The sequence below is a fragment of the Carassius auratus genome, chromosome 35, assembly GCF_003368295.1.
Source record: "Carassius auratus strain Wakin chromosome 35, ASM336829v1, whole genome shotgun sequence".
In the NCBI taxonomy this organism is placed as follows: Eukaryota; Metazoa; Chordata; class Actinopteri; order Cypriniformes; family Cyprinidae; genus Carassius; species Carassius auratus.
The window spans coordinates 10,393,379-10,411,604 of NC_039277.1; the positions used below are offsets into that span (position 1 = coordinate 10,393,379).

Genomic DNA, 18,226 nt, shown 5'->3' on the forward strand with positions numbered 1-18,226 from the left:
TAAAAGAAAAATTTTATATTTCTATATAAATGTATATTAGGGCCGGGACTTTAACGCATTAATTGAGATTAATTAATTACACAAAAAATAACGCGTTAACTAAGATTAATTAATTACAGAAAAAAAATTCCCGCATTTTTTAATAACTTATTTTTGCACGGCGGAACGTTTCTCACTGGATGCGTTTCGGCGGACCGATTATACTGAAGCACCAACTAGCGTTCGCATATCACCGCAGCGCACATCGAGCCTCAAGTATCACCTCAACGCAAAACATTTAGCAGCTAGCGTGGACTTTACACTTTATGTTGAACTATGTATTATTTTGTTGGTGCAACAGTTTATGTTGAACTCTTATTGAGAGTTGGACTTAGTATGTTATGGCCTCTGAAGCAACAGAGAGATGTTTTCTAATAGTCAATGTTTCCAATGTTCTGAATGTAATTGACAGTATTGTGTTTTACTTAAAAAAAAAAAAAACACTTTACAGAAGGTTCCAGCACCAATAAGCTTCCTGAATTTCTGAACTGTACTATTTCTAAATTGTTTCTGAATATGCTATTGCTACACTTCATGGCAAAAATTGCACTGGTCTGGCTAGACTTGGTTGAACAAAAATAAACAATATTTTGTTGCTTAAGCTTATGTATTCAGTCATTATTCAATGGTATACTATAAATCCATGTGAAAAAAAATTACTTCTCACTGTTCTCAGGTCAAATATTTATCTGCGATTAAAATGCGATTAATTAATTACAAAGCCTCTAATTAATTAGATTAATTTTTTTAATCGAGTCCCGGCCCTAATGTATATACTTGTTTTTATATGAATGTATTTTACAACAATACAAAGAGCAATGTGTAACATTTTACCAGATTTTATAAACTTATTGTGCACCCGTGACTTTTCTAGAATATAGAGTATCTCTTGCTGCTGTATAGTATTTTTGTCATAGATTATAATTATATATATATTTTAATTTGTTATTTTTCATTAAAATTAATTTGTCTATATGTAGTAGATTGTGATTAACACCAAAGAGTGGTGATCAGGTCAACACAGATAAGTATAGAAATTCTACATTGATTAAAAAAAAAAAAAAAAAGCGCTAGTATCGGATTGAATTGGTATCAGTAGATACTCAGAATTTTCAGTATCGGATCGGTTCTGAAAAATGGAATCATTGCATCCCTAATTTCTGAGGTACAAAAAATATAATTATATTGCAGCCTGCACCGCAAACTGCTGATGATATAAGTCAAAATCAGGCAAAACAAACCTGTTGTGCTGTCTGACAAAACACGCATGAACTAAGAAATCCTTTTTTTCTAGTAAGATTTTTTTTTTTTTTAATGACAAGAAGAGTGTAAAGAATAAATAAAATGTGAAGTGTTGTGTCCTAACCATAAATAGTAGTTCAAAACCACAATTAATGTTCAGGTAATTTTCACTTTAAACTTGAAAGAGAAAAAGTAAATTTATTCTGACAGTTATTGATATCGACTGATACATAAAAAAAAAAAAAAAAAAAAAAAAAAAAAAACATTTTGATGATGTGTGTGATATTACTCAGACCAATCAAGTGGGCAATATTTTGGATTAAAAGATTATTTTTTAGTGAAATTAACATTCATAGCATAATAGAAAACCTATATCAGTTTTCTGTTATTAAATTATAATGCTGTCTAAACACTTTAAAGTTTTATCAAGTTTTAAAATTCTAAAAACAGTTCTATTGCTCATCAAATCTTCATTTGTTAATGTATGTATGTTATGTAAAATCCCACTGTGTTGGTTGATTGGTATGTATCTCACACAGATCAGACCACTGTAGCTCTGATGGGGGGTGACAGCGAACAGTGGTGCTGGCCAGAGATTAAACCCATTTTGAGGCCCCAGAGAGCACAGGGATTACACTTGGCCATCTAACAGCAGAACAGACAAAAGAGGACACTAGCCAATTGCGTAGTGGGATTGCACTGCATACCATTACATCTCAACACAGTGACAGCTCTCTAAACTTTTTCCTGATCTTGGGCAACTCCAGGCAAACAACAATCTTATAGATGCAAAGTACTGGAATGTTAACGTACATCTTAAATTGTTGAAGGAATGTGAATTATTTAAAACATCAAATATTTATGAAGAACACATGCTAAAACATTTTCAAACCAGACATTTTTTGTTTCTAGTGAGGGATTAGGGGCACTTCTTTTTTAACTTAATACTATCAACAAGAATTCTTCCAGGAAGACAACGGCACGACTGAGCAATGTGTACGCTTCATTGTGTCATAACACTGCTGCTTGGTGAATTTATGAGGGCCTAAAGTCATTGCTTTCAATAGCACTCACTCGCAATGGTTTAGAGGAAAAGTTGATACTACACAAACATTATTCACAGAAATGTGTCCAAACACTCTCACACAGGGCCAATATCAGTACAACCAACAAATGTTCCCCCTTAAACCAATTCAGCAAACCCAATTTAATGTTAATAGATGTGACATTTTGGACTATATGAAAAAACTAATGTTTTTGTTTTTGAAACAAAGCAACACAGAATATAGTAATAAAAGTATAGGCACAAGAATATTAATCATGCATATTAGCACAAATACAGATCAAGGTGCAGTAAAACAAGTTAACGTTTTTTGGAAGCTGCAGTATGGGTAACCGTTTAATGATTAAAATTTCTGGAGAAAGCAGATAAGATGTTTACTTGCGTGAAGAATATCTGCCGACGTGTACATGTCATGACTGTGACATGTTGGAGACTGTCATCAAACAGCACTGGCACCGGTGTCAAATGACTGTGCTTTTAAATCAAAGTAGTCGCATGGGAGGCAAGTTCCCTTGGTGCTTTTCCTGGAAGTCTGAAGGGTTGGTGCATGTTGCAAGAGTGTCAGTAGCTGTGTTTACGTGGACCTTACTAATCCGATTGTAATAGGACTAGAAGCACAATCAGAATAAAAAAAGTCTCACTTCATTCTGATTGAATTGGCTAGATCCAACAAAAATTTTTATCTGATTTTAAGGGGTGGTTTATTCCTTTAGTATTCTGAGCGAGAGGACATTTAAACAGTTGATCGGATTGAAAACCGAAACTGGAAAGTACTGTGCATGCGTAGTGATGTAGAAATAGCGTAATGACATATGACGTGCGGAACAAGCTGTTCTTCCTGGTGAATGAAGTGTTATAAATAAGTATCCCGACATTATAAAACTCTCCTTTCACTCAGCGTTTGTGAAGTGGAGCAGGACAACATTCCACCAGAGTCCTTGTTTAATGCTGTGTTCACACCAAACGCAAATAGAGCGTCAAATTAGCATCTAGTTTGCCGCTTGAACATTTTGAATGCATTCGCGTGTCTAGACCAAAATAGACGCACGTAATAAGCAAAAGATTGAAGCGAAATTGACGCGCGTCCGAGACGAAATATGCTTCTTGTGGGAGGGGCAAGTGCTAGGCAGTTGTCTGTTTGCAAGATTGCTGATGTTGATAGAGCATTCAGGGCTTTTCCACTTTTTCCTGCACACATCCTCTGAATAAATATCTTGTTAGCCAAAAGTAGCTGTAGGCTATATTAGGGGGAAAATAGTTGTAAAAAACAGCGGAAAGGCCGCGGGTCGATAAACGTGTACGTGACTCAAAAGTTAAATGTGTATTTACAACACACTCTTCCAAGCGAGGTCTTTTTTATTCCTGAAATATGAACTTGTGTGTGATACTTGTGTCATAAAGCTCCGGTTGACTGCTCACTGACAACATCAGTTGTTCCTCCATGTTGAATGAGTGACTCCTGAGCAGGCCCCTGATTGGTTAACGCGGCGCAAATTGATGCCAAAGTTTAAATTTTTCAACTCGGGCGGCAGACCCGAATTCGCGTCAAACACATAAATTGCACAAATGCACCATTCGCACATAACGCGAACTAGACACGCAAATGAGGCAAATTCGCGCCTACCACGCTAAAAACCTCATTCGTGCAGCAAGACCTCCATACACTCGTTAACGTGTCTTTACATTGACTTAACATTGAAATCATTCATGCCAGACGCTCTATTCACGTTTGGTGTGAACACAGCATAAGACTCTCATCAACATACAACTATTTATTTTTATTTTTTTAAGTAAGCAGCACTGCACAACAGTTCATGTGCTGGTTGTCGCCTAACTAGAACCCCAAGTATATAAATATCACGTGATCTTTTTAAAACAGCAAGTGACAACAGTGGGAAACTCTGTATATTCATGCAGTGTGATCATGTCAAAAGAGTAAATCCGATCATAAGCTTGTGAAAAATGTGCATATAAACCTGATTTAGTGTTCATGTAAACACTACATTCGAATTCGTCAATCAGAATGAATTCATTCCAATGGAAGCAAAAAGTGTCCATGTAAACGCACCTAGTGCTGAGCATGCATATGAACATAACCTTATTTCGCACTGTTTATTATTAAAGGAAACTGCATTTCAATTTTTCTCTTCTCTTTGGAGTGTTACAAGCTTTTTGTGCATAAAGAAGATCTGTAAAGTTCCAAAGACTAGAGTCTCAAATCCTAAAATACATTCTTTATAAAAGTTAAGACTTGTCCACACCCCCTCCAGCGTAGGCAGCGTGACTTTTATTCTTGCTGTAGTATTGTTTTTGCACTGCCGCCATGTTGTGGACAAATACAAAAAAACATCCAAACCAATTTAAGAGTAACAATTTAATTGATGTTCAACAAATAAAAAACAGATGCAATTCAGATAAACAAGTGATAAAGCTTGGCTTATTGAATATCAGGTCCCTTTCTACGAAAGCACTTTTTGTAAATGGTACGATCACTGATCATAACCTAGATGTGCTCTGTTTGACAGAAACCTGGCTAAAACCTGATATGTGCATTATTTTAAATGAGTCTACCCCCCAAGATTACGGTTATAAATATGGCTGTGCAAAAAATCGAATGCGATTATCATACGCATCTCGTCAGTAAAGGCGCTCCTGTGATTAGAAACGTGCGTTCAGATCAGGGTTGCCAGGGTTTCAAAAATCCTGCCCACTTGCTTCTCAAAACTAGTCCAAAACTAGCCCTTATGCAATTATAGGTCCATTTCACACATATCGACTTTATATTCTCATGTTACTTTTGACATCAATCCCAACTGGTGTTGCAAAATTATGGGAATTTTCAAGACTGGAAACTTTCAATGGGAATATATAAGAATATATTTATATAAAAATATATTTATAATTTTTTTCCCTCTTTTTTTAAGAAATGTATAACTTGTATTCAACAAGGATGTTAAATTAATAAAAAGAGTAAAGACTAACATTTTTAGAAAAGATTTCTATTTTGAATAAACACTATTCTTACGTTTATATTCATCAATAAATCTTGAAAAAAAGCATCACAGATTCCCCCAAAAACCCAAAGATTTTATTTTTAAAATTTGTATTAGTTTGCATGCATGTCAGCTTAGATCAAACAAAATGTTTATATTCATGTTTGTATATAATTTCCCAAAATTCCCAATTAATTCCCATACATTGCCCAAAATTCCCATCAATTCCTGGTAAGTTTCCAGCTTGGAATATTTCCAAAATTCCACAGACGAAGATCCATGAAAAGTTTCCGGAAATCAGATGTGTATCATTATACTGGATGCCTGCAGTCAGTTTTAAAGGGACGGTACCCTATAAATAAATGCATCTGAATATGTCAATTTTAATCAAATAACAAAACCGCTATAACAAAGATTAATCTGAATTTAATACAGTGTACAATGTAGTGTAATTGTACACTTAATTATTACATTTCTATAGCTGAATACTACTGTTTATTTTATCTATGCTTGTCAATTGTGCTTTTTTATTGACTGTTCACTTTAATCATGTTTGGTGTAATAGTTTTTGCTGTGGTATATGAAGAATTACCGTATTTTTTTGGACTATAAGTTGCACCTGAGTATAAGTCGCATCAGTCCAAAAATACGTCACGATGAGGAAAAAAACATAAGTCGCACTGGACTAGAAGTCGCATTTATTTAGAACCAAGCACCAAGAGAAAACATTACCATCTACAGCCACGAGAGGGCGCTCTATGCTGCTCAGTGGTAGACTAGAGGATCAATGAGCAGCACAGAGCGCCCTCTTGCGTCTGTAGACGGAAATGTTTTCTCTTGGTTCATTTCTCTTGGTTCATGTCAAATTAATTTTGGTAAACAAGTCGCACCTGACTAAGTCGCAGGACCAACCAAACTATGAAAAAAAGTGTGACTTATAGTCCGGAAAACACGGTACTTAGTGTATGGAAAGCAAAGTTACAATGATATAAAATTATAGTGTCATTATCTTTTTGTTTGTTTGTATGTTCACACTGATGTTAAAATGACATTTTCTGATTTGCGACATTACTTTATTTACTGCTAAAATTGCTGGTCACTTTAAGAAGTTAAAGTGATTTTTTATTTTCCAAGAAAATTTTTAAAAAAATTACTTTCACATTTGTGCGTGCGCTCATCCGAAGCGCGCAAACCCACACCTCAGAACGGGCACAAAGCTGGCTGAATCTTGTTTGAAAATGACTACATTTTTGTACCTAAAAACTAATGCTAGACCTCACAAAAAAAAACACTGAAAATCATGGTTATTTTATTTGTATCTTTACTCTACTATTTATTTGTGTTGTTGCTTGTAGTTAAGACTATTCTTTCCTTTTTTTAGTATAGTTTTTCCATAAACTTAGCACATACCAAACCGTACCGAAACAGTCACTCTAAACCATAGGGGTGTGCCGGTTTCAGAATTGGTGATGACGGTTATGACGTGAGTCAAATGTGACGGTTCATAACATAACCGTCGGGGGGGGGTCCAAGTCAATTGGTTGTTCTTGGAGATAGCGGGTTAACTCCGTGTCAGCGCGCGCTCTGATCGGTAAAGGGGCAGAGATTTCAGACCTCCGTTTATTAAGGAGATCTGTCACAAAACTCATCATTCGCACCAACGTTTTTTGAGCAAATTTCAAAGCCGCACCCGCCCGCCATCCGCTGATTGTTTTGGGGTCTATGGCGATGCAATGCTTTGCTGATGCGAGCCGCAAAAAAAAAGCCATTGCCATTTGCCCATTAGCTCCGCCCATTACCGGAGAAACTGGTATGTCTTCTGCTTGTTCGAAAATGAATATGAATATTTCTAAATTTAATCCATTATTTTGACAGGAGAAGACAACAAAGAATAGTTTACATATAGCGTGTTGTTTAAGCGTGGTAAGAGTCTCGCTCTCTCTCTCTTTGCATGTGTGAGAAACAGCGCTATCAGTAAAGTGACGGTGAGTCATGCGCATTCACAAAGAGTTTACAGAGTGTCAAATACATGTGCGCTGTCTGTCCATTGAGATGAGCTGAAAAGTTCAGATCGCTTGAAGGAGAGAGAACTCTGAAGCTCAGATGCTGAAATTAATGCAAGCGTCATGCGCTTCAGTCTATGTAGTAAACAAACCTGCAACGTCTCTGCCATTCATTAATTCACACAGAGACGCACAGAACACGGATTTATATTTTAAACAACTTTTGCGGCTTAACATTTACAGATACTGGTCCATATGGAGATTTGATTTGATTATTTTATGCTAACTTTGGCAAATTCCATGACTGTCCATATTAAAATGCAAGTTTCATTTTCATGACTGGATTTCGAGATTCCGTCCTCGTTTTTTGCTTCATGGAAATCATAGAGCAAATTTCAAAGCCGCACCCGCCCGCCATCCGCTGCTTGTTTTGCGGTCTATGGCGATGCAATGCTTTGCTGATTCGAGCCGCAAAAAAAAAAAGCCATTGTCTGTTCTAGAAAGGATGCAGCAAAGATATTTAATGCTAAAGTATGAGGCATAGGCCTACGCTGAGTTTCATTTACGATGAGATGCGCTCTAGTTCACAGTGCAGTGCAAGTGAACGCGGCGCGCTGGTGCTTTCATGTCACGGTTATCATTGTCTGCTTTACTTGCTTTTTATTTATTAAAATACATGCAATTGGTTGATGAAACATTTATTAAAATTAAGATAAAATTTGTACAAAACGAAATTCGTTTTTAAGAAAGGTTTTCTACAAAGCAAAATTTTATGAAGTGGTAAATATCATGTCTGACGATTTACAAAACTTCATTAAGTGGTAAAAACCATGTCTCCCGATATATCATATATCTTATGATCTTATCTAAAAAATGAAAATAATTTTTGATAAAAAATGTTTGTAAAAAATATTTTAATGACACGGTTTTGGCGGTTATAGAGTTCCAATGACGGTGTTCAACTATAACCGTCGGTCTCACGGTTATATACTAACCGTCACACCCCTACTAAACCATGAAACAAACAGTGAAAAACATGTACCATTCCACTCCTAGTTAAACATATACCATGTTCATTTCTACTCTAAATCCCCACTTAAACCCCTGAGTGTTTGTATGCATGTGTGAAATGGGCCCATAATCTCCTAGTTCACAACAGTGCTGGGCCTGCACATTAGTGAAGTATGATGTCAAAAGGGCGCATCATGAGAGATTAACATGGTGTGTGCACTCAGAGAAAGAGCAATCTACACAAAACAAGAGTGTGTTTATGTGTCTGTTTGAGCATGCAGAGCACGAGGCTACATCATAGCCATTTCAAACAAACAGTTCATAAACGGACAAGGGCATTTGGGGTTTGGTATTGGGGGCTCAAACTCTGGCTGCTGGAAATAAAAAGCCGTGAGCGAAAGGGATTAAGGGGGTCCACAGGGTGGTCCCACTCTCACTTAGAAACACTGTTACTTAAGCCATTATAACACAACGCAAATGCACAATGCTATCCCCCTGGCTTTTTACAGGTTACAAAGACCTCTATATCCTAAAGATATGCACTTTCAGCTCGCTGCATTGTTTGAGACTTCAGGGAGGTTTTAAAAGCGAATATAAACAAAATGCGTCTACAAGGGGATATATGAAGGAAAACATAATTTTTTTCCTTGTTCTTTTGAAAACATTGCAGCCAAAAATCACAACGATCACAAAAGGTCTCTCCCCAATCAAAGAGCTGCAAACATGGACTGTTCAGAAATCAGGTTATCAGATCAATGGGTATAACAACCCAATATCAACATCGATTCAGTATTCAGTAAACTGGCTCACCCTGTTGAACAATGTCTAATCATACCAGAAATCATTTACATATAGTTGTCTGTTCGCCCAATCAATGGTAGACAGAGGGAAGAGTTTGTTTTTTTGCTCGGTGGCTCAGAAATTACATTATTTACCTTCAAGTAAGTGCATTAAAGTGTGTGTGTGAAATAATCTGTGATACTCACTCAGTAACAGACATAATCCCTTCAGCTCCAAGTGAGACCTCTTCTCTGAGTTTATCTCCTGGTAGTGATGGCGTGGGAACCTCTGCATCTTTCCTACGGGGCAGGTTGAAGAATCTCCACGGCGCGTGACTCCCATCGTCATCCAGGTTTACTGCTGCACTGATGTACGGGGTGGGTTCCAGGGGCTCAGGGTATGCAGGGGGAAAAGGTTGGGTGAGGGGCTCCAAACGGGCATCATCTGGGCCTTTTTGGGGCAGGAGGCATGGCTCTGCGGAAGGAGGGTAAAAATGTTGGCTGTGTGGTGTGGAGGGGTTCTTAATGCCATCCGAGGCTTCCTCGCCACGTTCACAAGGGTGAGGGCTCAGTGGTGGTGGCTGAGGAGAGCCGACCATCTCCGTCGAGCCATTGCTATCTATGGTAGCCCCGCCCCCGCTGTGCAGTTGTGGAGGTTTTGAGCCAGTGCTCACATCAGTTGGGCGAAGTCCTGGAAACCGTCCACCCTCTTGACCTCTTAGAGCCAACCGCTGGCCCGCAGAAGCATCGGTTTCCATGGAGACATCTTCACAGACTGAGTTGCGATGGTGGAAGGGCGTCTGCGGGCGTTTCTGCTGCTTGTCGCCCTTTTCGGGCTTCTCCCCAGCTTTGTGCTTGATGGTTGACTGCTGCGTCTGTCCGGCAGTGGGTGGCTGACCAGGCGTGCTGCCTGCTCTCTGCTTCAGCGTTTTGTGCCTAATAAGATAAAGAAATATTTTAACAACAGATACATGAATTATGAACTGATGACATCATTAATAAGAAACCTATTACCAGAAATCTTATTTTATATTCCCCTCTTTTCACTGTGAGAGTTCATAACATTTCTTTTCAGGTTTAATGTTTTGAGACTCGTAACAGGAAAATGTAACAGTTTGTTAATTAGCTCATTATTTAGAATTTTCAAACTATTATTGGATCCTTGAAAAAACAGTTTGAATAAAGATTCTCTGTTTGTCGAGTCCAAGGACAGGTTTAAGAAACCACCCTTTTAACAACAAGCGCTCCTCTAATATCAGAGTCTGTCTGACCTGATAACGTGTGTCCACACTTTATCAGACATGTAAAGCACAGCAGCTGCCAGAGATTCCCTGTGGCTTTCCTTGTACAATGTCTTGTTTATAATGTTGATCTTGAGAGGCAGTCACCTTCTCAAGCTCCATAGTATCTCAACACACAAGCCTGTAGCTATAAATGAAGGCTTTAAATACACGCTTTTCAACCCTCCCATAAAAACGCAAGGCTTTCACAACAAGCACTCACATCACAAAGACAGAAAACTTCAGTTTTTAACATTTCACAGTGTTTTACATGTATTTAAAAGAGAGGTTCGAGCGTTTTTCTTTTTTTTAAATAAGCAATAATTTAATTTGTTTCTTGTTTCTGCACAACACATGCAGACTATGAATATCTAAGCAAGCTAATTTCTTCTCTTTATCAGAAAGGCAAATAAAATAAATCAGAGCAGAGCTTATGACACCTTAACACCATCACTCGGTTTTCACAAAGAGCATATTTAATACTCCGTGACAAATGTATTGCCTGTCATTTTCAGAGTGACAGACACTACACAGGCTGAAAAGTGATTAGTGGTGGCAACAGCAGCAGCAGTGTGGGATGGTTAAACAACGACAGCCTGTGAGAATACAGGACTGAGTAAATGTTCATGTCTGTACCTCGAACAGTTGCAGCTTGATCTCTGTGTGGAGTCGACAAAGTCCCAGGAGCCCACTTTCATCAGCGTCTCCTCCTCGCTGGTCCCATTGGAGGCTGTAGCAGAGAATTTCCGTCTGCAAAGACACAATGAAACAAGATTGGATTCAAACTCTCTGAATCTTCTGAATGGTTTCTAAATCACAAAATCTATGGTACTTTGCTGAGGCTAGTTGTGTTTTACTCCAGTAAATATCTCCCAGCGTCAGTTTAATTTTGAATGTCAAATTCTGTATACATACTGCTAAGTTATAGTTACACAAATGTTTATGAATATTTACCCAGGAAAAAAGATTTTATTGAACACATTAACCTTTTTGAACAAAGGCAGATATGCCATTATAGGTAGTACAATCAATGATAAGATTATCAGCTTAACTTGTAGTTTCAAAAACTGTTCCCAAAGTGGATTGAACTGACGTTTAAAAGCATATTAAACAATCACACATTAGGCTTGCTGCGATAGACTATGCTGATGGAGATACACTGTGGTTACATCACTTGACCACCGCGTCACCGACCCCCAGCATTGTTTAGATTTTTTTTATAGTAATAAAAATAATTTAGTTCAGTAAAGAACAGGCACTACAAGTAAAAACTGAACGCAGTTGCTCAATGCAGCATGCCGAACAACCAGTATCCAGTGAGGAAAGCTGACTGACAAGAAGAGTGAGGTGAGACAGACAAGACTATGGCGGATGATTTAGGAAATGCAAAAGCACCTGTTTGGCAATATTTTGGATTTTGAATAGCTGTTGACTTTTTCCCTTTATCTGAGGTGATTTTGGAAGACTGTTAAAACATTAGTTTCTTATTTAATTGGTTCCACAACGTTTGCTGATTTTTTTCTTCTTCTGTATTTAAACTGTGTATTTTATTGATGTATGCCGTGCCTCCAAGCTTTATTCCTCATTTTGCTCATAAACGTTCTACGCTTCTTATTTATTTGGTTGTATATCATGCATGTTTACTTTGCCTATTTCCAGTTTTGTATACCTATTTTTAAACTATGCAGGTTATTTGTTATTTTATATTAGGCAAAACCTGCCATATAGCAGGGTGTATTTTTTTTGTTTGGTTAATGTAAGCTCTATGTTTTATAAATAGGCTAAAGCAAGTTTGATGTTGTATTTTGTTGTTGCATTCAATCAATTGATGCCAAACTGCCGCTAATTCAAAAGTGAAAGTAAAATGCACACGGCGCTTTAAAGCCATTTGAAAGCGGAGGAAAAGAGGGAACGCCCCCATGGTGATACCGGTATTGCCAGTGTTGTCATATGCCGATTAACCGGTGGGAAAATTTCTTCACCATCACAAACCTTTCACACATTTGTGCAAATCTGACTTTAAACCTTACAGACAAAGCCCTTGTGAAAAGTTCCCTGTGTGACAACTAATCTTGATCACTCCTAATTGTTGTTTCTCCCCTCAGTTATCAGTAATAAAACATTATGTGGCTCAGATATGCATTGTACCAGTAACAGTGCATTGTAGATCTATCATGACTGAAACGTGATTATCTGATTAAGATTTACTTTGAACTCCTCTGAGGATTTCCGAGCACACTTACTTGTTCTGAGCTCGGTTGATGTTGCACTCCTGCCAAACACTCTCAACCACCTGACTTGCCATCCTGCGTGGAATCTTGCCACCGTGATGACTGGTGCTGTCAACACTGAATCCATCCATCGCCACAGGCAACCGCATCCACTTCTGTGCAGAGTGAGAGTGAACTAGAGAAAGAAAAAAAAGACAAAAAGTTTGAGAGTGTAATGCTGGCCATGAGATGGGCATGGGTTTGTGTCAAGGTTGAGGCATGTTTACCTGTCTGAGCCTCCTCAGGTGAGGTGGGAGGAGTCAGGGTCACTGAAGAGATGGCAGGGTCACGGTTTGAAGTAGGCACTTGATGGCCATTTGAATAGACAGCAGTGCAGTGCGAGGACCCCATAGGTGTTACAGTGGGGATGCCTGACTGCGGGACTAACACCAGACATGCAGGATACACCATGCGCACACCACCTGGAGAAACAGCCACAAATTAACAAAAAAAAATACTACAGATGAAAACTATATGCACACTATATATTACATTTGACCAGTAATTTCAGTGAATATGTAATGTTCCCACAATGCAACTGGTTTATTAACCAGCCTTTTAAGTAAAATATATTTTGTTCCAACTCACCGACAAGCACTTCCACTGCTGCCAGAGAGTCATCTTCCCAGTCGATGTCCTCCATTTTGTCCTCTGTGCTCTCCTTGGAGGTCGGGCTGATGGGATAGAACTGGTTCCATTCTTCAATGAGCTTCTGTGTCGGAGGGTCGGACCGTTTGAAGGACTGACCAGTCAATGTCCCGTTCAGTCCAAATGGACTCAGAATCACTACAGCGAAAATAAGAGAAGTGATTCAGTCATACACACTACATACAGAACAGAACAGGAGATATTAAGGCAGCAGTGACATAAAGGTCAAGAATCTGGGACACAGGCCTGTCAAGATTATTTAATCTAACTGAGATTATTTGAAATAATCAGAATCGTTGTGCTCTTTTAATCTCAATCACAGATTGTCATTAAAATAAGGGAATTTTATAATTATAATTTAAGGAAATTATTTATTACTACTACTCCTACTACTAACAATTATTACTGTTGTTATTATTATTATTATTATTATATTACAAAAATACAATTAAAACAGACTAAACAGTGTTCATGGAAAGAGCCATCCAAGTAAAAAAATAATAAATTACCAACAGAAATTTTACAATTTATATTTACTTTTAAGTTATATAAAATATTTAAATATTTTACAATTTACATGCTCCTTGCGTTCGACTGTCCTGCAAAGTTAAGCTCCAACCCTAATCAGGCACCTCAGTCATGATATTGAACATGCATCGTTGGAGAAACATTTTGCCCGAGTAATTCTTCTATCGTATTATTCTAATTAGTTTATGTTTATGCATCCAAGTACTTGTGTTTACATGACAGTGGCAAAAGAACCTTTGCTACAAAATACAATAAAGTGGCATTTATCTAAAGTTGTCCTTGGAAAGTTGCCCCAAACTGGTTCTTACAACGTGGAAAGCCCAGCGTATGTAGCAGAAAAATACATGAAGACTAAGGAGCATGTAATCAGAACAGGGCCAAAGCAAATGAGTCTATGAAGCGGGGAACACTGTACAAACACTCCCGCCTGGCTTTCTTTCAACCGCTCCCTCCACTTCTGTTCCTCATTAACTGTGGTCTTAAATGACTCCTCCACTGCAGCCGGGTCTTTTTCCTTCCTCCTTTCTCTCAAGACACTTTCCAAAAGCCTTTCATATCAACACAGCCTCCAGTTACTGCCAAGCAGCACTCATTCTGAGCCCATAAACCAACTTAAATAAACAGGTCACTCAGAGAGAGAGAGAGAGAGAGAGAGAGAGAGCGAGAGAGAGAGAGAGAGAGAGAGAAAGAGAGCGAGAGAGAGAGAAACAGGGTGAAAAAAGACAAGGACAGTATGCAAGACAAGGTAAAGCACAAATGTGGAAGCAACAGCATCAATTTTTCACTCTATTGGTATCTTACCAAAACACCTCATTTTCTCAAGATCCTCTCTGTTACATGCTGCTTTGCAAGCCTAAAAAAATAACTAAACACTGAGGTAGGTAGTCACAAATTTACCCAAGGAAATGTCATTCTGTACTTGTGTGTTTCTGTAACTGCCTTGATATATTGATCCACATATTAGGGTTTAGGAGAAAGAAGGAGATTCCAGGGAGAAAAGGTCGGGGTGGGGGGGTGAGGTTGGGGGTGGATTGTCAGTGGATGAATCCATCCTGTGTCCTTCCATTAGCCGGCTCATTCCATGGCCTTCATCACATAAATCCATAAAAGCCACAATGACAAAGAACACCTCCATCCATCCGGAAGAGGTATGGGAAGAGGGAATGGGGGTATGGGAATGCCATACAAATGGAAAGAGGTACAATTCATCTTTAATGAGTTACGGCATCTTAAATCTAAACACTCTAATAGAGGTCGTTATGCTGGATTTAAAACCTCCAAAATGCATTATTTAAAAAAAAAAAAAAAACAAGCTGTAAAGATGTCACAAAACATACACGGCTCATTTGCAGACCACCTCTGCAGACAAAACCGTCGCCGTTAATATCTGACAGATCCTAGATCGAGCCAAGCTGAAGGGGGCGGAATTCGTTTGGCCTTCTGATGTCCAGCTCGTCCCAATGCATCAAAAAAAAAAAGACTCTGGAAGAAAGACCAGCGTTGAGCTCTTCAGGTAGGCGGTAAGGCAGAAGATCAGAATTTGCATGGCAGGGGAGCTTGAAGTATTGAATCCACTAAAGAGGTATCAACAAGCTGGCCAACATTAAAAGGGGGTCTGCTGCTCCGGTCCGCTTTTGAGTGGGGGCATCACACAGCTTTAAAGCAATTTTCAGACAAACAGGTAAACAAATGTATTCCAATATCACACTCTTCACCTCCCATTTATTTTGTCAAGCAATCTGTGCACTACCAGTCTCTCTCTCACTCACTCTCCTGCTTGGTTAAGTGAGCTATGAGTTCATTACACCCCTCTCACTGCTCTTTATGAGGTCACAGTCGCAACACTTGCATGCTAACTAATCCGAGACTGTCAGAAACTGTGAGCAGCAGACCAAAGGAGATCGAGAGAGAGCGGGCGAGCAAGAAAAAGGTCAGCTGGTTCCAAATGACACATCACACATCCCCGATTCACTGCAAAGGTTATTTCCCCATCAAAAGGATGAATTATGTTTTAAAACATTAATTTGCAGGAACCGCAAACAATCTCAATTAAACAAACAATGGCAGATGTGATCTAGTGCACGGCTGTGGATATAGATTGTTCAATACAGCATTCTATCCAAGCTAAAATTAATTTAACTGAATGAATTTCATTTAAAAGTGAGCATCAAAAAACAAAAACTATAAGGAATATTTCCCACTGATAGTCCTTGGATACGCAAGAACAACTTGGGGCTATGATATCACATAAAAGTCTTAAACCTAGCATGAAATGGAAATTGTGAATGAATTTTCCTCCCTACAGTGAGGTAAATCCAAATGAAATGGCTTCCAAAAAAAAAAAGGAGGGTAGGACTTGATTTTGCCCATCAGTAATTGATTGGATCATTGTGGTTTGCTAATTGCTGTGATCTCATGTGAGTGACAGATTGCTGGAGGGGAGGATTTACTGCCCAGCCTTCACACCAGTCAACACAAGTCATCAGAAAAGAGATGGTGTTGAGGGGAACGGAAGTTATTGTTTTGGATTGAAGATTTTGTGACTGGAAAAAGAATTGTCCATTTTGATTTTATGGTGACTTTAAACAGGCCTAAATCTCCTGAAGTGCAAGGATTTGCCACTCAGGGGACACACAATTATAAATGCTTTCTTTAACATGCCCATCACTAAAAGGCCTTTGGAGATCCAACTTAACACAATTTTACTAAAAAAGTCGTGGTAGACTGTGATTTCACTTTTTTAACGTTAGTTAATGTGTAATGTTGCTGTTTGAGCATAATATTTGCAAAGTTATGAAGCTGAAAGTTTAATGCAAAAGGAGATATCTTTTAAAATTCTGACATTTTAATGCCTACAAAAACGGCTGGTAGGGACTACAACAAGTTACTTCCCGGGTTCATGGTTCTTAATACTGTTCCTTGCATCCCCCTGCTCTGCATCTCTCTCTCTCTCTCTCTCTCTCTCTCTCTCTCAATCAGCTATGAGAAGAGTTAAACGTGGATGTGCATGCTATATTAAAGCTTTAATCAGGATATAACAGTGTATTAAAAGCCATAAGCAGTAGCATTTACAAATAACAGCATATCTAAAAGTATGAGATGACAAACAAAAAACATATGCCTACCATTAAAAGTCATGCTTATACAGGTTCTGCACAATCCTCTTCAATAATATCCTCTGCTTCTCAATCGGGCTCAAACTGATAAGCGTTATTAACAACGCCATTGTTTACAATACAACCGGAGGACATGCCGTTTAAGCTGTGGGGTGGGACGATTAGAAACACACTAGGAGGAGGTTTAGCCAATCACAACACACTGGACTAGCTAACCGATCAAAGCCCATCGCCTATTTCTGAGGGAGGGGTTTCATAAAAGCAGGACATAATCTGCATGTTTCTCAGAGATGGGACAGAGCGGCGTGGAATACAGGTAAATTATGTGAAAAATATTGTGTGTTTTTTTTTTTTTTAACAAAGCATTAACACTTGTTAGAGTGCACCCCAAAAACACAATCAAGACTAGAAAATAAAACGGTGCACCCCCCCCTTTAAAAGATTGTTAAATAAAAATAAAGTTGCAGTTTTTTTTCTGTTTAGGCTAAGGCTGGGAAATATGGCTATATCATTTTATACATCAATATCAACAGCAAGTTAACAAATGATTATAAACAATATCATGAAAAAAATGTGATTCTGATTAAATATTTTTACAGATTTTTATCTCCATGCCCTAGTTTAAGCATTTTCAGGATTTAAGGATGTTACCACATCGCTCATGTTACCAGTAATGAAGAACACTTTCCTCTTCCTCAAACACCTAAAACAGGAAAATCTCTCTAACACTATTTCTGTATTTAGAAATTTTATCAAGATACAGAGGGGCAGACAGAATGTCACTGGGCTTTACTAATAATACACCTCATCTTTCTGATCAGAAAGGAAATGCTGGAAACAGAAAAAGGGAAAGGAGAAACAAAGAAGGACAGACAGGGAAAAAATATTACAAAGCATCTCAAGAAAAGAGTGTTCTATCACCTTGGAATGGGCTGGAGGCCTGCTGGGCCAGTGTCAGGTGCTCCTCACTCAGGTGGTACACGGGCTGGTGCTGGTTGATCTCCACGCTTGTGCACACATTACTGTCTCCATGCAGGAAGAACGTGAAAGAGCAAGACAGGTGTTCTCTGAGAAAGAGAGAGAGACAAGTGTTAAGCAGCAGCACATGTGCCTAAAACAACAACAACAACAAACAAAAAAACAACAACATGGATTAACCAACAACTATGGATCATCTGACTGGATTTGAACTCTTCTTGAACTCTGAACTCTTGTGAATCATTTTGATCACCATCTGATGTGATTATTACATGT

General features: G+C 38.4%; 1 protein-coding gene across 1 annotated transcript in view; it reads right to left on the reverse strand.

Moving 5' to 3' along the window:
• The window catches only part of LOC113054348 (mediator of RNA polymerase II transcription subunit 13-like), a 77,461-nt gene that overhangs the window by 20,522 nt on the left and 38,713 nt on the right, over positions 1-18,226 (reverse strand). The window contains exons 4-9 of the mRNA XM_026219834.1: positions 17,894-18,039; positions 13,269-13,466; positions 12,908-13,102; positions 12,654-12,816; positions 11,047-11,160; positions 9,338-10,066 (exon numbers count right to left, since the gene is read on the reverse strand). Of these exons, the coding sequence (XP_026075619.1) occupies positions 9,338-10,066; positions 11,047-11,160; positions 12,654-12,816; positions 12,908-13,102; positions 13,269-13,466; positions 17,894-18,039 (1,545 nt within the window). The remainder of the gene's footprint in view (positions 1-9,337; positions 10,067-11,046; positions 11,161-12,653; positions 12,817-12,907; positions 13,103-13,268; positions 13,467-17,893; positions 18,040-18,226) is intronic.